We start from the raw sequence: 23,076 nt of genomic DNA, 5'->3' as shown, positions 1-23,076 counted from the left end.
GCCAGAGATTAGCCCAGCCCTGTCATTTCCATATTGTTAAAAGAGAATGGTTCCCAGCTAGACCTTAGGTAAATAGATGAGAGTAGGGGCCTTACTACGGCAAAAATTGAGAACAGCTAAATTACAGCTTTGTAAAGAGAGGCTGAGTTTTTCTGAAAATGCTCCAGTACTTTTGTTTTTGTTTTCCAGTAATCAGATGCATTAAAACATTATGATTGAGCTGAATTTTTATCATTGAGACTCCTAACTACTTGGGCCAGATCTGAGATAAGATAGCCATTGTTGCGTGCAGAATCCTGTATGTGCACACTTACTAATCTCAGTGGTCACGTGGAAGTGTTCAGGGATTACAGATTTAACTTTTTAATTATAGTGCACATAAGCCAAGAGGAAAACTGAAATATTTTAACTCCATAATATTAAGACAGGAGAATATGCTACAGATGAAGAAGATGAAGACATGGGACCTGTCCTTCCAGGAGGTGACATGGCCATTGAAGTGTTTGATCTTCCTGAAAATGACGACATGTTTTCCCCAACTGAGCTGGACACCAGCAAGCTTGCTCACAAATTCAAAGAGGTAAGGTGGACAGTTGGGCAAGATTTCTGGGACAGCACTGGTTCTAGTAATCTCATTCTTCAATTATTTGGGTTTCTCTGTGAAAAACAGAATTGATTTCCAGCTTATTTGTATAGTCAATAGTTGTAAATGGCTCAAGAAGTCATGCTTGAAATAAGTGAGACCCATTTTCTCAGTTTGTGGCCAGATATCTGTTGTGTTCACAAAGGCTCTGCAAAGCATGAATCGTTAATAGTGTTACTTATTAGAACAATTTACAGTATGATGAATTTTCAACAAAAAAAATCTTTCCATGTCTAAGCACTTTATTTGCAATTTTCAGGGAGGAGGAGAAGCTGTGGGTTACTTCACTAATGGCAGATCGATTGTCTTTTTAAAGGAGCGTTTACTGTGAGAATTGAACATGTAATTCGTTGAGAGACAAATAGACTAAACGTCAGTGAAAATGAATTCACTGGTTCCCTCTACTCCATCACAAACCCACTCTTAGGTGTACTTCAGTGTGACACATCTGGCAGTTAGTTTAAGAAAGGCTCCTTTTTTTGGAGAAGCAGACATGGTGCATGTTTGGGTTGAGATGCTTTGATGGTGCTGTGTGAGGAGGAGGCTTGCCTAGAGCCTGGTAGTACTAAGTCTGGCTTAGGTTAGTGATGTTAGTTGCAGTCAGTGAATCACTCACAAAGTTTGACAGACAATCAGTAGAACCATTGTACGTTAGGTTCTGAACTCTTGGTGTGGTTTGTATTTCCTCTTCTGCAAAGTGTGGTGTCAATAGAAACATTTAGTGCTTCCCATGCGCCAGCAGTAATTGGGCCAAGAACAGTGACAATAAAGTCCATTTTTCTTTTTTAAATAGGGTGAAGATGGAAGGGGTGAGAGCAGCCGGAGCCTCATGGGGGAGGTGAGCGGCAGAACCCTCATGGGCCAGAGGGCAGATTTAAAAGAAAAAGTCTCCCCTGTCCCCCCCCCAAAAGCCAGTTCTGTTATTTTCTGTGAATACATATGATTGGCACTGGGAGTTAGACATAGCGAGTAACCAGTTACAGAGTTATTCCTCACTCAGCTGGCTTGTGTCTACACAGCACCCTTAGCTTGAAATAAGCTATCCAATTTGCACTACACAAATAAGTAGCTTTATTTAGAGTGTATTTGGAAACAGCTTATTTTGTAAGTTGGCGCTGTCCGTGTAGCAACAAATTTCAAAATAACTCACTTTTCCAAAATGCCCCTTTTCTCTCGTAGAATGAGGATTACTGAGATGTTGGAATAAGCTGCCCATTATTTCGAAATCTATTTTGAAATAATGGGCTGCTTTAGTAGACACAGAGTAACTATTTTGGGATACTTCCGGTATCCTGAAATAGCTCCACAGTGTAGACGTACCCGTGGTGTCTTCTTCAGACTGTACATGTTTATTGTTCATATGTGTTTCTCCCTGAAAGGAATTTTTCATCACACTTTGACATTGACTCTCATTTTTGTGATGGCCGGTTTTAAAACACCATTTTTTAAATCCCAGATGATAGCTAATGGTGAGTTGCTGTGTTAAATTCCATCCACACTGCTGGCCTGATTCTCCACTACCTTTCATCCCATATAGTTACTGATATCTGTTTGAAATTAATACAGGGTACTTATAAAATACTTCCATTCTGATCTGGTATTACTGTATTTTCATCCATTTTGCTCTCAGTGAATAAAACACTATCCAACTCAAAGCCCCAGTGTAGATGATATCAGAATAAGGGAGTAGGGAATCTACAAATCCAGATGGCTCTAAGAGAGTTTGAGAAGGAAATGTAATCACGTAAATCCTATTTATGTTAGAGCTGAATCTTTGATAGCTAACTCATGTGGTTATAAGCAGAATCTGAGTAAAGCCTTGTTGCTTGTTTACTTACTGAGTGTAATATGATATAACTATGTTTTGTTGACTTAGAGTTAGTTTGTGTTTTTACGGAATTTTCCCTGAATTTGTTCAACACTAAGGGTGTGTCTAGACTACATGCCTCCTTCGACGGAGGCATGTAGATTAGCCAGATCGGAAGAGGGAAATGAAGCCGCGATTAAAATAATTGCGGCTTCATTTAAATTTAAATGGCTGCCCCGATCTGCCGATCAGCTGTTTGTCGGCAGATCGGGGCAGTCTGGACGCGACGCGCCGACAAAGAAGCCTTTCTTCATCGGCACAGGTAAACCTGGTTTCACGAGGCTTACCTGTGCCGATGAAGAAAGGCTTCTTTGTTGGCGCGTCGCGTCCAGACTGCCCCGATCTGCCGACAAACAGCTGATCGGCAGATCGGGGCAGCCATTTAAATTTAAATGAAGCCGCAATTATTTTAATCGCGGCTTCCTTTCCCTCTTCCGATCTGGCTAATCTACATGCCTCCGTCGAAGGAGGCATGTAGTCTAGACACACCCTAAGGGTACATTTACACTGCACCATTATTTTGAGATAACTAGCATTATTTCGAAATAACAATGCAAGCATCTACACAGCCATTCTGTTATTTCAAAATAACAGATAGCTTATTCTGAAATCTGTAAACCTCATTCTACAAAGAATAATGCCTATTCCATAATAGCTATTTTGAAATAAGGCATGTGTAGACACTCTGCTGTTGCTATTTCAAAATAGAATGGCCCTGGTGGGGGGCTAAGTTATTCCTCCCCAGTGCCTCCTGGGGCTTTAAATCGAGATAGCACGTCTACATTAGGGGAGCCTGCCTCATACTAATTTTGAGGCTTCCCTGCAGTGTAGATGTGTTGTTTTAAAATAAGCTATTTTGGAATAACTATTCCAGAAAAGCTTATTTTAAAATAAGCATGCAGTGTAGACATACCCTATATCTGCTACTGGGGCTATTCAAACCCATTCTGGTGTTTCCTGGGATTGTAGTTAGAGAGTAGCTAATCTTAGTCTTATCATGGAGTTGCATGACAATATTGAATAATAGTAGATTTGGTCATAATCTTCAAACATAACAATATGACCTAGTAAGTGTAATTGAATTCATCTGTTGAAGATGAAAATATGCTCAAATAATTTTGGTGTGTCTGTTATTTAGGAACCTTATACTTTTATGTCGTATTTTCCTTTAATAAGGAAATAGAAATACATAGATTTTCTTGATTTAAAAAAAAATGTAATCTGTTTATATTTGTAGGCAAAAATAAAACATAGTTACACGTCCAAGCGCCCTTTGAACTATTTTTGAAGAACTTGAAAAGAGACTTATTTGGGTAGTTTCTTTACAATATAGGTTGAACCTCTAAAAATCAGGACTCTTTGGTCCAGCAACGTCCGATGGCCCAGAGTCGGGCAGCAGGAGGGCTTTCAGCTGAGGAGTCTGGCCAAAGCCGGCAGCCCTGCCTGTGCCGGTACTGCCAGGGCCAGGAGTCAAGCCAGAGACAGCAGCTCAGCCGGGTCCAGCAGCACCTGCAGCTGGTCCAACAGCAGCCTGACTGGGGCCAGCGACAGCCTCAGCCATATCAGGTCCACCCTCAGCCATAGCGGGTCCAGCCTCAATCATAGCAGGTCCAGCCTCAGCCTGCCAGGGCTGGCAGGGCCAGAGGTGGCCTCCACAAGGCTGAAGGTAGCCGCAGCAGGGCCAGAGGCAGAAACAGCAGGGCTGACAGTCCATCCAGGGCCAGGATCCTAGCCATGGCTGGCAGCCCAAACAGAGCAACTGGTCAGGAGCCCAGCTGGGGTCAGCAGCCTAAGTTAGACGGACAACAGTGGCCAGTCCAGGAGGCCAGCGGTCAAGGGTGACAGCTGGAGCTGGGAGTGGAGTTGGAGAGGGGGGCGAAATTGATCTCCCTTAGTCTAGCAAATTCCCTCATTCGGGACCAGTTAGGTCCTGATGGTGCCAGATCAGAGAGATCCAACCTGTACAAAAATGTAACACTTGATATATAATTGAGTATCAGAGAGGTAGCCGTGTTAGTCTGAATCTGCAAAAGCGGCAAGGAGTCCTGTGGCACCTTATAGACTAACCGGTGTTACACTTCGGTTAGTCTATAAGGTGCCACAGGACTCCTTGCCGCTTTTGATATATAAACAGACTCTTTTTGTGATCTTAATCAAATCATTTTAAGATCTTTTTTCTCTTCATAAAGACTAGCTGGCTCTATTCATATTGTTGTGAGGATAAGTTAGTTAATATTTGTAAAGGACTTTTGCAGCTGAAATACTTTATATTATATAAGTACCATTGTTAATGATCCCAGATAGCACCAGACAAACATGATGATATATATAAAAATCTGAAATATCTGAAATAATGTTTGTGCACCAAGAATATGCATAGCATTGTATAAAACAGTGTTTCCCAACCAGGGTTCCGCAGAACCCTGGGGTTCCGCAGACCATCATCAGGGGTTCCGCGAGAAATTATGGAATAAATAAATAAAAGTAATTTTTCTTACAATGTAAGCTGACACACACACACACACACACACACACACACACACACACACACACACACACACACACACATATACAGCTCTTTACAAATAACTTTTCTTGACAATAATTTAGCAGTAATTGAATTGCGCTCCTCACTGTCAACTTTTTCTGGCCAAGCAAACGTTTTCATAGGTAGGGGTTCCTCGGGATAGGAAAAATTATTTTGGGGATCCTCCATGGGAAAAAGGTTGGGAGTCACTGGTATATAATATAGAAACATGCATGCTCCATTCCCCCAAGGAACATACATATAATATTATATCTATGATCTAGATTTGCTTGCCAAACCATTTTCCTAGCCTCTTATTTAGTGGTAAAACAGAAATATACTAAAATGTCCATTACATCTGTGCCTTCAGTCAAAAGTAAGAATATATTTCTCTCTGCATTGCATAACATAGATCCTTTTATCCAAACAAAAGCACTCAATATGTGAGAAAAGTCTCTGCTTCTATTTCTACCTCAGTGGGATCTGCTGAACCATGTACTGATTCAATGATCTGACTGAGTGACCAGTATTCATTTTTTACTTAATAAATGAAAACATAAAAATAACAGATAAGAACCATCTGTACCTGACCAGATTGTAATTTATGCAACAGTTTGGGGTTTGCTTGTTTGTTTCATATAAGTCTCTTTAATGATAGTCTAAATATAGTTTGCAGACTTGTGAGCTTCTATAGAAGGAATGCAGAGGAGCTGCAAGCAGATGACCCAAAACATCAAATTGTGAACTTTCCTTTGCATCATCACCTTTGGGTGGACATAGCCTAATACAGCCGTCCTTCCCATCATCTCATCTTACCCCAAGGCAGTGAGATCGATGATGTATGTGAAGGTTCACAAACACCATATTTCTGAGGTGGCTCTCTTCTAATTTTTATTGTTCTTGCTCCAGCCTCAGGACAAATTATATTTGTATCTCACTCGCAATCACCAGTCTCATCCAGGCCTTGCAGTGCAGGGACCCAGGTGTGAAGGAGTTTAGATGTCTGACACATTATGGATGCTTTTTGCAGATACTCAACATAGCATCTCCCTTACAACTTCTCTATTCCTATCTGACCAGAGACAGAAGCATCCAAAAATTGCTCCATTCCTGACATAGTGTTTGAAGGGTAGAAGGCCAACTTTGAAGGAACTGTGGCAGTGAGGATCACTGATTAAGCACTGTGTGGGAACTAGTGCCAGTGTCAGGGAACAGCTGTGACTGCTGGTCCAGCCACTGGTAGCTGCATGACTGTTGTGTGTCCCAGTCTAGAGTGAACAGTTTGTCCGTCTTCCCCCTTTCACCTGTTTAATATTCTGCTACACAGATAAAGTGGCCTTTACACAGCTAAAGTGAAATAAGTGAATGGCTAGCCTAAACTATATGTTCCAATTAGACCTAGGAAGACACATGTTTCTGTTTCATCTGACTCCTTCCTAACTTTGCAATTGCATAAAAAAAAGATATGGAAAAAAAGTCTGTACTCTCAGAAACATTCTCTTTGCCACCTGTTCTCATCCTCTCTTTCTCAGGATGTTGACTTCCTTAATGTCTCAAAACCATTGATTGGAAGCAGAATATGCAAGAACATTCAAAGAGTGCATTATTGGCAAGAACTCAGTTTCCTCCTTCTACATTCTCGACCCAATTATGCAGTCCTCTATGCAAGAAACTTCAATTGGTTGCAGAATTAGGGCCAATGTGCATGCAGAGAAATTCTGATATTTCTGTTAGTCTTATCAAATCAGGAATGGCGGGTCACAGCATATAACTTACAATTTTAGTTCGGCGTCGTTATGATCCACTCATCTGTGTTGGCTTATTGATACTCAATTGTGTAAGCAGTTAGCTCTCAGGAGAGCTTCCCATGGATATTGTTTCTTTCTTTTTAATCATAAAATAAAGGTGAGTCATCTAATTTTGTGGAAAAGTTTTGAGTCTCCAAGTAATGGAAAACTCTTTTTAAATTATAAATCTAGATGTTCAGCTGGTGTCAATCGGCATAAGTGATATTCTGATTTATACCATCCAAGGATCTGGTCCATACTCTTTCCTCTCCTACCTTTGAAATAGGAGGAATTCTTGTTGAAGGAAGTACCCACAATAATATAATATATATAATAATATATTATATATAATAATATAATATAATATCATACAATAATGCAAAAGCACCACATTTTTGTCAGTTGATCTATAAATAACATACTTAGCACAAAGCCATAAAAATAAGGAATGAAAAATAAGGTGACCAACTGTACATACCTTGAACTCTTGTATCAGAAAACATACACATCTGACCATTTGCACAACCTCCATATATACTTCAACTTTATTTCTGTCCCAGTACAGTAGAGAAGTCTGCCTTTCAGCATCAGTTTAAAAAAGCTTATTACCATCATCACATACAGACCATATTTGCTTTCTACTGTTCTTTCTGCTCAATTCTGGACAGTCACACCAACACTGCCTATTGTCAGTTGTCCCCAGTACTGTGCCAAAGCTAGAGCCTAATGGGGGATGGGCGAGTGGGAATGTGTAGAGTTAGATCTGTAATAGCAGCAGCTATTATTTTTATGAAGCAAAGTATCTACATGCCAGCACCTTGTTGTGAATGTGTTGCCTCTGAGCCAGCTGGGCCCTGTCAGAACCATGCTGGTGTTGATCAAAGTTAGAGATATAATAGTGTAGTCGATTAACCGATAGACTATAGACAAATATGCATCCCCTGCCTCTACATTTTTTAGCAGGCTGGCCAGCAGCGCCAGGTCTGAGACCTACCCCTGCTGCAGCTCTGCATTTTAAGTGTATTAAGAGCCAGGTGGGCAGGCAGCCTGGCTCATTTCCAGCTTGTGCCAAATCTGGGAACTCAGACCACTGTCTCCCTCGCCCCAGACAGGGACTATGCCACCCTGTACTGCTGTTTCCGCATCAGAGGCAGCAGCACAGGGCGGCAGGCTGCCAGTCCACAAGGGAAGCTAGTTTTTAAACTAGCTCCCCTCACGGACCAGCTCCCACCTGGCACCCCATGCTGCTGCCTCTCTGATACAGAGGCAGCAGCGTGGGGTGGCAGGGGGCTCCTTGGGAGTGGGGCCAGAGCGCACTGGCTGCGGGCCCCACCTCCAGGGCCTATAGAATAGTCAAGTATCCAATAAGAATTCATGAGGTTAATCGACTATTGAGTTAACCGATATTTAAAATCCCTAATCATAGTAGCTGTTGATTTTGCCACAGATCCTGTTCTTAGAAATGTATGCAGCGAGCTCAAGAGCTCTGGCACTGAACCGACTGATCTGTTTTATAGACATCCTGCTCACCAAGAAAGCAGCCATTCCTTTTGCCATAGATAATCTTCTCCAACGTTAGCACAAATGGCTTGAGAATAGGAAAATCCAGTGCCCATATTTCATGCTGGTCCCCAGCTTCAGCTGCAAGAAACATTACTGCATGTGACAAAAAGACAGTGTTGTGCCCCTCTCCTGGAGTGTTCCAAAAGGCTCCCACCTATCACATTAGAAAATGGAAGTAGCTAATGTAAATCATGTTGTCCAGAGACTAAGCATGATGTATAAAATTTCAGTTCTGTTGAATACCATAATTTTTGTTAATAAAATAAATTACATACCTGGACAGACGTCCAAACCCTCCCTATATACAGCAAGCCTGCTGACTGGGGGCAGAAGGGTCAATTGCCTTGGGACCCAGCGATTCAAAGAGGTCTGGGGCTCCCAGCTGCTGCTATTGTGGCCTTGGCAGCACCCAGAGACCCAGGCCCTTTAAATCACCACCAGAACACTGCGCTGTGCACTCTGACTGGTGACTGGCTCTGAGAGCTGGGGGAGTGTGAAGGGTTGACTGCCTGTGGCCCTCTAAAAGCTGGGCCCACCCAACTTTTCCAGAGGCCTGCGTGGGATATCAGCTCCCCTGTGTACAGACTTTTGAACCTTGTTTTGGTTAGATTTGGAAATTTACAAAAATTACTTGAAAATTATCAGAAAATGTAAGGATCTGGAGCAGATTCACTATGTTTTTCATACAAAGGAAAGAGGCTGGCTGCTTTAAGTACAACCTTAACCATGATGTAACTACCATTCAACCTTCACGATCTATAAAGATTAAGGTATCTTGGAATAAAATTGTGCTTGGGTAAATATAGGCATTATTTTGAAAATATAAATATATATTTTAAATAACAATCCATCTCTCTCCATGGGACTCCCCACAGTCACAGGTGGTCCAGTGAAACTCTAGCGTATCTAAATTATAGATTTAGGGCTTGTCTTCATTGCACTTGTTCTCTTGAACTGTACCTAAAGTTTTGATTCTAAACTGACTCCAGTATGCACACAGAAATCTCTAGTTTGAGTTAAGTGGCATTTTAAACTAAAGCTTAGATGGTCCATCAGATATAGCAGAGGTGGGGAAGCTAAGGCCTGGGGGCTGATTGTGGCTCCTGGTTTGCCTGAATATGGTCAGTGAGGTTCAGGGCTCCCCCCTAGCATTGGGGAGTCTGAGCTGGCGCTGCAGCCCTCTCCTTACCTTCCCCCCACACCCCACTTCAGTCCTGGAGCACACAAAATCTACAAACCCTGGGACCTTCCTAGATTCTGGTGTGCGAGGGGAGTGTCTTTCTCCTTCCTTTCTCCATTTCAATCAGGGGCCACGTCATTGAGGTGGGGTTTGAGGATTTTTTAAGGTTCCCCACCCCTGAGAGATAGGTTGGGGCTTGAATACTGCTGATGCTCCAGCTAATAATGCAGTGGGAATTCAGCTATGGGTTTTAGCTCAGATTAGCACTGCACATGAAATGCCAGTCCAGTCATTCTGTGCAGCTCAAAGGTAGCATTGTCAAATGGCTGCCCTCACTCAAATTAGTCTAACTTAAGTGGAGTAAACTTGAGTTGCAGTGGAGACACGCCCTATGGCTACGTCTACACTGGCATGATTTTCCGAAAATGCTTTTAAAGGAAAAGCTTTCTGTTAAAAGCATTTTCGGAAAAGCACGTCTAGATTGGCAGGATGCTTTTCCGCAAAAGCACTTTTTGCGGAAAAGCGTCCGTGGCCAATCTAGACGCGGTTTTCCTCAAAAAGGCCCCGATCGCCATTTTCGCGATAGGGGCTTTTTTGCGGAAAACAGTACTGTGCTGTTTACACTGGCCCTCTTGCGCAAATGATTTGCTCAAGAGGGCTTTTGCCTGAACGGGAGCAGCACAGTATTTCCGCAAGAATACTGACGATCTTACATGAGATCGTCAGTGTTCTTGCGGAAATTCAAACAGCCAGTGTAGACAGCTGGCAAGTTTTTCTGCAAAATCAGATGATTTTGCGGAAAAACTTACCAGTCTAGACACAGCCTATGAGAAGATCACCACATTTCCATCTCCTTGTATGCATGGAATCCTCCTGGAAATTTTCTCTATCATTTGGAGCTATTACATCATCTGTTTCTGTATTTGTTTCTGTGACTTGCTTACTTACTCCAATCAGCGGGATTTTCTAAGAACTTCAGCTTGCACTGGGACATTTTCACATGCAAATCAGAGGAGAGCAAAACAGAGTAAGAATAGACTAACTCTCTTTTTTTTTTAAGGTGCAAGATGTTTCTTTTTGCCAGACAGATTGAGTGTTCTAATCTGAAATTATGAGTGGTTAGTCAAAACCCTATCTTTAATTAGGTTGCAAAGACTGAGTCATTTTGCAAGCTAGACATTTTAATTTACAATGTACTGCACTGCAGCACTTCTCTAGGCCTTCTGCTGTGTAATAAGGTATTCAACTGGCAATACATGCTTTAAAAATATTGGAGCACTCCATCTCTTAGTTCACTTGTTTGTTTTCTGCTTTCAATTTTAGTTGCAAATCAAACATGCAGTTACAGAGGCAGAGATTCAAAAGCTGAAGACAAAGGTAAGGATCAATACATAGTTAATTCCTGCTGTTGTTTTTTTTCTTTTTATCTGATGGAAAAGACACATATCTGGATGTAAACCAAAGCTTTTATTAGGAAAGACAAATTAAAATGAAACTCAGTTAAAGCTTGTTTGTGTCTAAATCTTCTAGGAGAAGTTTTAATAAAATCTAAAGCATAACTATTGAGATATTGCTACAATAATTAGTTTTGAGTAAATGTGAGTGCTAAGTAATAAAATACTGAAATATTTTTAGCTTTATGCTGTACTTATCATTTTCTTTAACAATACCATAAATTATATTTTGATTGAATTGCAGCCTTCTTAATAGTTTTCTGGTCCGCAGAGATCTGTAGACTATTTTTTTCTTCCTCCTAAGACTTTTGCTATTTTCCTTTCAATCAACTATTAATTTATTTGAAAGGATTTAATACAATATTGGCTTTTTGCACACAAGAGAAACTATTGAATACAATTTAAAATGTGATAAATTGCAAAAATGGGTTGATTTTGTAGAGGAAATTATCTCACAATTGGTTCTTAACAATTTTATTGTATTTGTTAATGTACAGAAAATGTATTTTCTTATATTTGAATTTTTATACCTGTGTAACCTTTATGAGGAGTTTGGTTTATAATTATTCTGTTGTTGAGTAATAGGTCTTATGATATATTATGTACATCACAGAAGAAAATAAAAAGAAGACAAAAGAGCAATTTTTAAAATTTAAAAAGCATTCAGCTGATTTTTTTTTCTTACGAACGTCTAGACCCCTCGTATAATTGACTTAGTATTTATGAAATAGATCTGCTAAGGTTACTATTAAAAGGAAATTGTAATTTTATTTCATTTTATGTAAACTCTCATTTTCCTTCATTTTAGAAAGCCAGAAATGTCTTCCTTTCTTTTCAGTTTAGGCTCTGATCCAACAATTGCATCAACATACCTACATCTTTGCACCCATGCACAGTCCCATTGATTTCCTTGTAATACATCCTGGGTGTAGGCATTCACCTCTGCATATCCAGTTGCAGGATTCATTATCTTTTTTTTTTTTAGTAACACATTTTTCCTTGACCTTTTGAATAGATCCATGGCTATTTTTGGTTAAAGTATCAGTAAAACAGTAAGTTGGTTCACATGTTATTATGCATATACATTATTTATGATATCAGCACAGCTTTGCCAGTACAAGTTAACTGCTGTTGATAAGTAAATAGGTGGTGCATAAAACATTATTTGCTTTTTGCAAATTGTAGGATCTTCAATATCTGCAAGGTCCTGAGCAATCTAGCTCTGATCCAGCCAAGCACTTAAGCCTGCAGTTGTTATTATTATTAATAATACTACTAATAATTAATATATAGATTTTACCTAGCACTTTTCTTCCATAGATATTAAATCACATTTAAAAGAATTAACTATTTTGAATTTATTGGGTAAAATCCTGACTCTGTTGGACCAATAGAAAAACTCCCATTCACTTCAGTGGGGAACATCAATGTGCTTAAAGTTAATCATGTGCATTAGTGATTGGCTGGATTATGGAATGAGTAGTCAGCCCTCTTCAAGACAGAGACCTGTAATATAATGGACATTTTTTATCAGTATAATCTTTTTGGTGATTTAAAAAATAAGCCAAGTTTAAACTAGAACCAAGCTTTTCCTATTCTTATAACAGTTTTTAAAATTAAGTGCTGCACTAGGTTTAAAACTTGTTGGTTCAATTTAAAAAAATCCAAATTAATATTTTATATGAGCTCTGCTAATACTTCTGTCCATGTATTAAGATACTGATCTGCCTTTTTTAACTTTCTAAATTACACTGATAGTGAATAAGAAATTATCTTTGTGTGAAAACTGGTGCATTAAATTGGAAGTTCAAAAGAGTTTATAATTTCTAACATACCGTTCAGATACACGAGATAAAATACACTCCTGGTGCTGTACTTTGTCCCAGGCACACGACCAGAATGCACCCACATTAGAAAGCTGGAATTTTAAAAATGCTACCACATTCCATAGGAGCACTGAAGCTGCAGTGGAAGCCCGGAGCAAAAGACTCAAATTAATTTAAGCTTATTCATTCTTTTGTGATGAATAGGTATAAGAATGTTCTCATTATGCAGGAATACTCTTCACATTAGTAATTCACAACCTTTATAATCAATACTGTTTTGCACTCCTGTTACTTTGAAATACTGTCTTGAATTACTGATTTTAATGCAGCTTTTTACTCTTAACCCATTGTATTTCTGTATCTAGCTACAGGCTGCAGAGAATGAGAAAGTGAGGTGGGAACTAGAGAAGACCCAGCTCCAACAGAATATTGAGGAGAATAAGGAAAGGATGATGAAACTAGAGAGTTATTGGATTGAGGCCCAAACGCTGTGTCACACTGTGAATGAACACCTCAAAGAGACTCAAAGCCAATATCAAGCTCTGGAGAAGAAATACAACAAAGCAAAGAAATTGATCAAGGACTTTCAGCAAAAGTAAGTAGCTGCTACAGGCCAAAGATTAAATTAGTGTACAGATAGAGAATGTTTGTTGTATAACTGTATTTCTCTTGAAATATGACACCCAGTGTTACAGATAAACATTTTTCACTTTGCTACCATCAAAACCATTGTGCTTTTTATTACTGAAAAATGTCAGCATTGTGCATATTTTCAATGAATAACAGTGAATTAATTTGCAGTATTCCTCCTTGGAGTTTGAGAGCCATATCTGCAGCAGTTTGTTATGATGATGTTGCATACGTTTGACCAAGCATGTTGTCAGCATCTTACTACAAAGAGACTTTAACACCACCTTACAGAGGGAGACTTCAGAATTGTTATTTATGCAAAAATTTGACACGTTGCGAATGGGCCTTAGTCGAGATGATAATTATCTTACACATTACAAAGACCGCCTCCCCACCTTTTGATATTTGTACTGTCCCCATATTAGCCGCTTAATTGGCTCTTACAGTAAGCAATTTCCTCCTTCCTCGTCGTTTCCGCCCCTTGCCCCCACCTTCTGTTCTATGTAGCTGATTTGTTAGTTGGTAAATTTTTTACCTTCTTCCATTGTATCCCTCTGTTATAAAATGGTCATGCCTATTCACTTTCAGAATATGATCTGAAGAAGTGGGTCTGCCCCACAGAAGCTGATCACCTAATAAACTATTTTGTTAGTCTTTAAAGTGCTACGTGACTGCTTTTTTGTTTTACCAAGATGAAACTAACATGGCTACCTCTTTGTGATAGTCATTTTCATGTCTAACAGAGCTATTCCATCCCAATTGTAACTGCAAATTCTTCAAGAGAGACTTCCCTGTGGGTGCTCCAGAGCAGGTGTCAGTGCTCTCCAGCACTGCAAACCAAGCTCTTCAAAGCAGTGCCTAGGCGGACCACACATGCACGGCAGCAAGGCATCTGAGCTCCACACAGTGCAATCGTGCTTGTGCAGCCACCCTCCCCTCAGTTCCTCCTTACCATCTGTGGCTTAAGATGGAGCTCAGCAGTGCTCTTCTCTCAGAGTCATTCTCAGCAAAGAAGTAGTTTGTTTTCACCCGTTCTCGTTGTTCTTTCCTTCACTGCTCATATTCCACCTACCTTCATCCGAGCCTGATGGACATCTCTCTCTCGAAGAGGAGGTTATTCACCTTTAGCAGTAACAGACATTCTTCTAGATTAGCGTCCCTGTAGGTGCTCCACCACCCTCCTTTTCTCCCCTATACTTCGGAGACTTCTTTTTCCACTAGCCAGGTTTCTGGGTAGAGAAGGAACCAAGGGGAGGGTGGCTGCGCATGTGCAATTGTATCGCGCAGCGCTCGCACGCCCTGCTGCTGTGCATGCGTGGCCCCCCTAGGCACTGCTTTGAGCTGGAATGCACCAACACCTGCTCTGGAGCACCCACAGGGATGCTCATCTCCAAGAATGCTAGTTACGGCTAAAGGTAAGTAACCTCCTTTTTCAACATAACCAGAATTAATGATGCTTTATAAATTCAAATTATGAGAAAGTTAATTTAGTTTATCACTGTTTCAACACAATTATTGTTAACAGTTTGAATAAGTGGGATTCTTTCCTTAGTTTCCACAAAATTATTACAGTTTTTTTCATTTGGTTTGGTAATAACTGCTTACTTGTTTTCTCCTACTTACAGCTGCATGTATATCATTATCAGATTAGTATCAAACCTCCTGTTAACCAAGGATAATTTTTTTAAATAAATGGGTATATTGATGTGCATTGTGCCAGTAAATGTGTTAATTTCCTGGTTGAATCTGTGATTGCTTTGATACCAGCAATGTATTTTTTTTCTCTTAAGAGAGCTTGACTTCATCAAACGTCAAGAAGCTGAGCGAAAAAAAATAGAAGAACTGGAGAAAGCGCACATTGCAGAGGTTCAAGGTTTACAAGCTCGTGTGAGTAATGTTCACTCAAAAGTCTGAAGACTAAGATAATGCTGTCTGATAGTCTGAAAAAAAATGCTAGTTATTCATTAGGCTAATAAATTGATGTATTTCTCTTAGATTAGAGACTTGGAAGCTGAAGTTTTCCGGCTGCTAAAACAAAATGGGAGCCAGGTTAACAATAACAATAACATTTTTGAAAGGCAAACATCTTTTGGAGAAGTTTCCAGAGGAGATCCAGTGGAGACCCTAGACGTAGAACAAGTGTCTTGTCTGGATGGCTTAAGTCAAGGTTTGTTTGAACCAACCCAAAACTCCTAACTTAATTTAACTTGCTGTGTATAAATGTCTCAGTTGTGTCTTATGAATTTACTGTAAATAATAAATGAATATAGTAATCCTGTCATTTTCACCCAAATGCAGTTTCTGATAGCAAACACTTTGTTATACTATTTAGTTGCACTGCAGCACTACAAAACAGCTGTAAAATGAATATTCACAAGTAAGTGTAAGTGACAAAGACCTGTTAATAAAGCAGAAGTCATTATTTAGTTATTAAACCATCAGTGAATTTTCAGTGGGATTGCCTACAATTTGTTTTATGCTTAATTCTGTATTTGTGTTGTGTCAATAAGCAGGAGAAGATTGATTTTTTTTTTTCCTGTGTCCTATGTCTGTCTTTAATTAGCTAGTCTACCAAAGATCAAACAGGAACAAAATTGCCAAAATGAGAAAAACATACGAAAATGTTTAATTATAAATGGACCCTTTGAATGTACAAAGAATAAACAAATGAGCTATGTGTATATACAGTGTATGTATACAGGTACTAAATCTATCTATATTATACACAGATAGGTATGTGCATATGTGTGTGTATGTGTGTTCGTGTGTGTGTGTGCATGCACAAATAAAATATAGACTGAATAGATGACTGAATTATAAAGTTGCACTGACCTATCAGGACAGCATCTTAGCCAAGAAAGGGAAGCTCAAATGGTTTGCGATGTCATCAGGCCTTTAAAATGAGTTTATATGACCTTGTTGTTTTGAGTTTTATATATTCAAAGAAAATATGTTTTTATTAAAGTCATACCCAAAATGAAAGCTTTGCTCTTCTCTAATGAACAAAGTATTTATTTTTTCTCTAATGAAAAAAGTATTTCTTGTAATTTACAGTTATTTTAAGATTGTTATGGACTGCTTATTCCTGGGGTAGTTGGTTGGTGGCAACAAATGGCATAGTGTTTTAGCATATAGTTGATTGCTGATCATTTCCGTATTGATTAATATATCATAGGCCGTGGTCACCAACCATTCGATCGCAATCAACTGGTTGATTGTGGGGGCACAGTCAGTTGATCACAAGGTATTCCCAACTCCTCCTTATTCCCCCCAACAAGGAGCCCGTGCTGGAGCTTCAGTCCTCCTCCCCCCCCCGCCCCGTGAAAATGGAGCTAGCGCCGGCTTCCTGCAGTGTGGGGTTCCCCTCCCCACAACAGCAGGCGAATTTCCTGATATGTCGGCTCTTGTGCGCAGCCGTGGGACTTCCTTCTCCGTGCTGCCTGCCTTCCTTCTTGTGACATGGTGGGAGGAGAGTCCCGTGGCTGTGCACCAGATCCGACTTCTCATGAAGCGTACTCACTGCACCCTGCTCCTGTCCCTTCCCTTCTGCCCAGACACCTACCCTAAGCTTGCTCCAGTACCCTATTTCCCAGCCAGATTCTGCACCCCATCCCTATCCCACTCACTGGCAGCCCTGTCCCGCACACTGAATCTCTTATTTTTGGCCCCACCTCAGAGCGTAGAGGGGCCCACAAAATCCACTAACCCTGGAACCCCAGAAGAGTTAATCTGGTCTGAGGCCTTGAACCTCAGTCCTATCTTTCCTCCCCCCACATGGGGCTGGAGTGCCAGGGGAGAGAGGTGTCGCAGTTGGGCCCCACATCACTAAGGCTTGAAGGGATTTTGGAGGGGTTTTTTTTTTTTGCATCTCACCTGTATGATCCCTGACTGATTTTTCTGTGGGTCAGTGACCACTGATCTAAAACCCCTCCCATAAATAAAGACCATGCTGAAACGTTTTGTGTTGGACATAATATTTTATTTAAAAATGAAGCCTGGCCAACAAGCCCCCATCTGGCCGCAGCATCATAACACTCCTGCACCCCCCACAGCTCATAACCCTGAGCCTATCATACACCTGAACCCCCTGAGTCCCTCACTTCCCCAAACTCTTTCACCACCACATCCCCAGTCTTCTGCCACAACATTCCTGCACCATCCATACACCGCAAGTCTGTGTCCTGAGCTCATCATACTCCCAACCCTGCTGCCCTGAGCCCCTCATGCACCCCAGCCTAAACTCCTGCACTCCCACATCCACAAGCCTGCGGCTTGCTCAACACCCCAACACTCTACAACTTGGAGCCCCCTCCCTGAGCCAGCATCCCCTTCTCCACCTCCTCCTGCATCCAATTCCCTCCCAAAGCTTGCAGCTCTCACCCCTTCCCACACCCAAATCCCTCATTTCCACCTCAGAGCCTGCACCTCCTGTCTCAACCCAATGAGAGTGAATAAGGGCTGGGGACAGCAAATGATGGAGAGGAAGGGAATGGAAAGGTCAGGGCCTCAAGGGAGGGGGGGGGGGGTCATGGGGAAGGGATGGGGTAGATCTTGGCTTGCCCTGACATTTAAAAAGTGATCTTGGCTGTAAAAAGATTGGAGACCTCTGTCATAGGCTGATGCTTTTATTCACACTTAAAAAAAAGTCTTATTTCAAAGCTTCCCTGCAATTTATCAGATTTTTAGTCTAAAATCAAACAAAATTAAGACACAGGAATCTGGGAAGTGTAACATTACTTATTCCCATATCCTAATAAATAATGAATAATCAATGCACATAGAATAAACGGAGACTGGCTAGGCACTAATACTACAGAGAAGGATGGCATGAGAGCTATAATTGATGATAAATTATATGAGATTAGTAGCAGATAGCCTAATACTGAATCCATCCCAAGAATCTAACAAGAGTCTCCAGAATGAAACCAGTCAGGTAGTTGCTCTTTTCTACTGAATATTGGCTAGGCCTTATTGAGGACTTCAGTGGTCTTTGAACAAAGTCAGTTTGAATTCTCCACTGATGTTTGAGCAGCCCTTTATAAACAATAAAGTAGACAGAAATGTGGACAGTTCAGAGATGATAGAAGATCCTGCAGTTAACACCTTTGAGAAAATATAAAAACATGAGTCATGTTCAGTCTGGAGGAAATGGAGACTTGATAACTCTCTACAATCTCACATAGAACTGCTGCAAAAATATAAGGAATAATCGATATATTTTAGAGGCGTCTGTTTGTGAGTCTGTCAGTCTGTCTTTCTGAAAGTCTGTTTATTCAAGAACTCCTCTTAAAATGTAAAAGCTAGGACCACCAAATTTGGTATGCAGTGTCGTCTTATCCTAATTTAAAGCAAGTTCAGGGTTTGGTTGTGGCAAGAAAATGGGAAGTACCTGGAATTTGATAGTTTTCCATAACATGGAAGGGTGGGGCTAATTGGAGGGACGTGATACGGCACAGTCACCCCTAGGGGCAGTGAGTGCAAGGGATAGCTGTATTGCAGAGTGACCACTGGGGACAATTGCATCAGAAAGGGAGTGGCTAGTTGGGGATGGGGCTCGCCATCTTGCCAGCCACTGGCCCAAGTAAGTGGTCCCGCCTTCCTCAAACTCTTCCCTCCAGCACTCGGCCCCAGAACCAGATTGGCCCCACATCCATACACGCACACATCCCTACCCCCCAAGGCTGGACCAGGACAACATCAGGCAAGTCTTCTAGCTATTTTATTAATGAATAAGGAACAGGGCAAGAAATTAATGGGACTTAACCTACATTAGGGAAAATATGTCTCTCTAAGGGCTTACTAAGTCTGTATGTAAGTATAGGAGCTAAAATCTGATTTCCCTTTCATGGGAAATGCCACACTTGAAGTTTTAGGAGGGGATGGGAACAAAACCAAAGAATTCAAAATTTCCTGCAAAACAAGTTTTTGTTTTGTTTTGTTTTGGATTCATTGAAGTATTTTGTTCTAATGACAACATTAAAAATAAACTTTTTATAATATAAAATTCAAGGAATTTCTAAACAAAAAGTCATTTGAAACCAGAAAAATGACATGTTCCATTCTGAAAATGTTGAAATGGAACTTTTCAACATTATTATAAACTGTTTTGATTTGTTTTAAATGACTTTTCATTGAAATTGACACATCTGTAAAATGTTTTGCATTAAGCAAAAAAGTATTTTCCAGTGGAAGAATATTCCCTCAGAAAATTCATGATCAGCTGTTGTGCTTCCCAGTTCTAAATAGTTTGACTTATTAGGTGGATAGACGTGGATATGGTTGCCCAGATTTGAACATTATAGTCTTCCTTGCAAAATAGTTAAATTTGACCACAGAATAGTTTTTGTACTAACTCAAAACCCAATGAGATTTGCAGATTCTGGGCTGAGTTTGCAGTTTTGAAAATTTAAAAAAAAATGTAAATTAAGTACATGTATAAAAAGTGTTTGTGAACTTCCGTATTTCTTTTCAATGAATTCCATATCAGTCTCTCTCTTCTGAGTTTAATTATGCTTTAAAGGTAATTTTATGTTCTGAAGAAAGATCTACTTTCAATAATATCATTCATGAGTAAGCTTTTTAAGAAAACCACATACCTTGTGTCTAGTAATGCTTTCATTAATCACCCTGTGCATATTCACAGAGGGAGCTGTAAAGGGTGGAGATCCGGATGATGTCTTTGGTGAGTGCTTCTCTAGAGCAGCATTCTGTGATGTGTACTGTATTGTGCAGTATTTGTGACAGTCATGTGGTGAGGTCCATTCTGTGTTTTTAGTTCACAGTACTTTAATTTCAAGAGTATGACTAATACAGATTAAACATAGCATCATAATCTTGTACTAGATAGATAGATAGATAGATACTTGTCTTCTAAATCAGGTTGTGTAAGAAGACAACCTTGAGGTTATATATTAACACACACAGTCACCCCTAGGGGCAGTGATTAAATGTGATTTTGATGTCATTTTTTGCCAGTGGCATTTTTAATACCTTCTTTGCTGGTCGTAGATGAACTCTTCCTGAGCCATAGGTTCTATGTTGTGGTCTAACACAACCTAGTTTTGACAAAACCCTTAATTATGGTAGTGGAAATTTTGCTTGAGTAAACATGAATAAGGCTCTCAAGATTTGCTCTCTGTTTTGCCTTTGGATGTGTGTAGTAGTCACTGGAGTTTGAAGAGTATGCATCTGTCAAAGAACAGGATTTGTCCTTAAATCCCAGAAAAATTACACACAGAGGGTACTTCTATACTTGATCCCTAGTTTGAGCTAGGGATGCAAATGTAGGCGACTGAAATTGCTAGTGAAGTGGGGATTTAAATATCCTGCACTTCATTAGCATAATCTCGCCCACGCGTTATTCCGCTCAACATCTGATTCAAACGCGGAAGTGCGCTCCAGGATGTGTTAATTCGAATCAAACCCCTTGGTTCGAACTAACGTTACACCTCATTAGTAACGTTAGTTCGAACCAAGGGGTTTGATTCAAACTAAAGTGTCCCAGAGCGCACTTCCTGGTTCGAATCAGCTGTTGAGCGGAATAATGCGCGGGCAAGGTTATGCTAACAAAGCACGGGATATTTAAATCCCTGCTTTATTAGCAATTTCGGTTGGCTACATTTACATCCCTAGCTCAAACTAGGGAGCAAGTGTAGATGTACCCAGAGGTTGATTTCTTACTTTGTTTTAATGGTCAGTGAAATGTATACTAGAGAACTGAACTATTTATAAATGAATTGGCAGGATACAAACACAAATAGTTCATTGTGTCTAAACTAGCTGTGCTGATTTGGTTTTCACTTTTTTCCTCATCACCACATGTGTGCTGTGGTTTGTAGTGCTCTCAGGGTACCTTTTGCATAGTTTTTCTTCAAATTCTTGTCTGGGTGCTCCACCTTAGGTGTGCACGTGCCCTTGCACTTTGTGGCCCTGAGCATTCAGGGTGCCTGCTCGTGTAGCTATACATGCTAGTCAATGAATTCTTTCTATAGTTGGTCACTCAGGCTACGTCTAGACTGCAAGCCTCTTTCGAAAGAGAGCGTCTAGACTGCAACCTCTTCTTTCGAAAAAGTGAGCCGCTTTTTCAAAAGAGAGCACCCAGGCATTCTGGATGCTCTGTTTCGAAAAAGCCCTGTTTGCATTCAAGAACGTCTTTTTTCGAAAGAACACTTTTGAAAAAAGGCATTATTCCTCGTGAAATGAGGATTACTGCCATCGAAAGAAAAGCCGTGTTCTTTCAATTTAATTTCGAAAGAATGCAGCTGTAGTCTAGACGCAGGTGAAGTTTTTTCGAAAAAAGATTACTTTTTTCGAAAAAACCCTGCAGTCTAGACATAGCCTCACTGTTTGTAGCAAGAGCTTCTTTCCTGCCTTTCAACTGCTCTGGAGTCTTTACAAAGGTTTCTTGTTTGTTGTGGCTCATTTTCTACAAGTGGAAATAATTATCTTCCCCTACCTGGACAACTGGATCCTCAAGAATCATTCCTTCCACAAAATTCAGTAGCAACTGACAAGGCTTTAGCACTCTTTCACTTTCTGTGTCATTAGCTTGGAACAGAAAAATCTATGTTGACACCTTTCCAGCTCATCAACTTCACTGGAGCCACCTTGAAGTTCGCAACTTAGAAGACATACCTACCCACAAGACAGACTTGCCATGAAGTCCAACTTCATCTCTACACAATAACAGAGCCCTCAAACCAAAGAAATGCCTTTCTTCAATTTCTGGGACATATGCTAGTCTCTACACTTGAAAGACAACATGCCAGTATGTATTCTTAATGCCTCCAAGATGGTCTCAGAACCATTTATAGTCCCTACAAGCACAGTTTGCCCGTGCAAGGATCCATCTTTTAGAGAATCTTCAACTCTCTTACTTGGTGGAAGGACCCTCACAAGGTTTGTGTGGATGCTCCATTCTTGTGCTGACTCCCTACAATGATCATTGCTACTGATGGCTACCTGCTAGATTGGGGAGCTGAATTTCAGGACTTAACAGCACAAAGCAAGTGGATTCCCCAGGAGTCATCACTTAACATAAATCTGCTTGAGCTCAGGGTAGTTCAATATGCTTGAAATCATTTCCTACGCAAGATTAAAGATGACTCAGGGTAATGACAAACATCAGAGCAGTCATGTTCTGTATAAACTGCCACGGAAGAGGAAGATCCCAATCCTTAAATCCAGAAGCCATAAAACTTTGGAATTGGTTGATATCCATCAAGTTAACATCTTAGTGGCTTACCTCCCAGCATAGTTCCCTGTAGGCTGTGCACTTCCACGGCCGTGCAGGAAGAATTTAAGATCCACTCACCTCATTAGCATGCCTGCAGCCCTACACTAATGAGGTACTTCTTCCAGTGTGCTCCTGGAAAGCTGGTGGGGGGAATAGAGGTGAGGAGAGTGGAAGCTGCTTTAAAAAAATATTCCACAGTCAGCCAGGCAGCTCTGTGACCCTGTCCCCTCTCTCATGTTTTGCTGTGCTGCTTTAAAAAAACGCCTTGGCAGCTGGTAGCTCTGTGTCCCCAGCCACTTCCCTCTCTCTTGCGGCAGCCCTTTTTTGTTGTTCTGCCTTTTTTGTTGTTCTGCTTTTAAAAAAC

The 23,076-nt window shown here is 40.6% G+C and overlaps 1 protein-coding gene across 6 annotated transcripts in view; it reads left to right on the top strand.

Annotated features, from left to right (window-relative positions):
- Window positions 1-23,076, top strand: part of PPP1R9A (protein phosphatase 1 regulatory subunit 9A) — a 262,027-nt gene that overhangs the window by 197,249 nt on the left and 41,702 nt on the right. For 4 of the 6 annotated variants that reach the window (XM_075922340.2, XM_075922338.2, XM_075922343.2 and 1 more), the window contains exons 7-12: window positions 425-580; window positions 1,437-1,481; window positions 10,891-10,944; window positions 13,213-13,442; window positions 15,268-15,364; window positions 15,473-15,644. In XM_075922340.2, coding sequence (XP_075778455.2) covers window positions 425-580; window positions 1,437-1,481; window positions 10,891-10,944; window positions 13,213-13,442; window positions 15,268-15,364; window positions 15,473-15,644 — 754 coding nt within the window. The remainder of the gene's footprint in view (window positions 1-424; window positions 581-1,436; window positions 1,482-10,890; window positions 10,945-13,212; window positions 13,443-15,267; window positions 15,365-15,472; window positions 15,645-23,076) is intronic. The other 2 variants (XM_075922342.2, XM_075922344.2) reach the window with 1 other exon arrangement.

The sequence above is a fragment of the Pelodiscus sinensis genome, chromosome 2, assembly GCF_052426305.1.
Source record: "Pelodiscus sinensis isolate ZL-2025 chromosome 2, ASM5242630v1, whole genome shotgun sequence".
Classification (NCBI taxonomy): Eukaryota; Metazoa; Chordata; order Testudines; family Trionychidae; genus Pelodiscus; species Pelodiscus sinensis.
The sequence above is the reverse complement of the archived record's forward strand: the minus strand, read 5'-3'. Positions and strand labels throughout refer to the sequence as shown.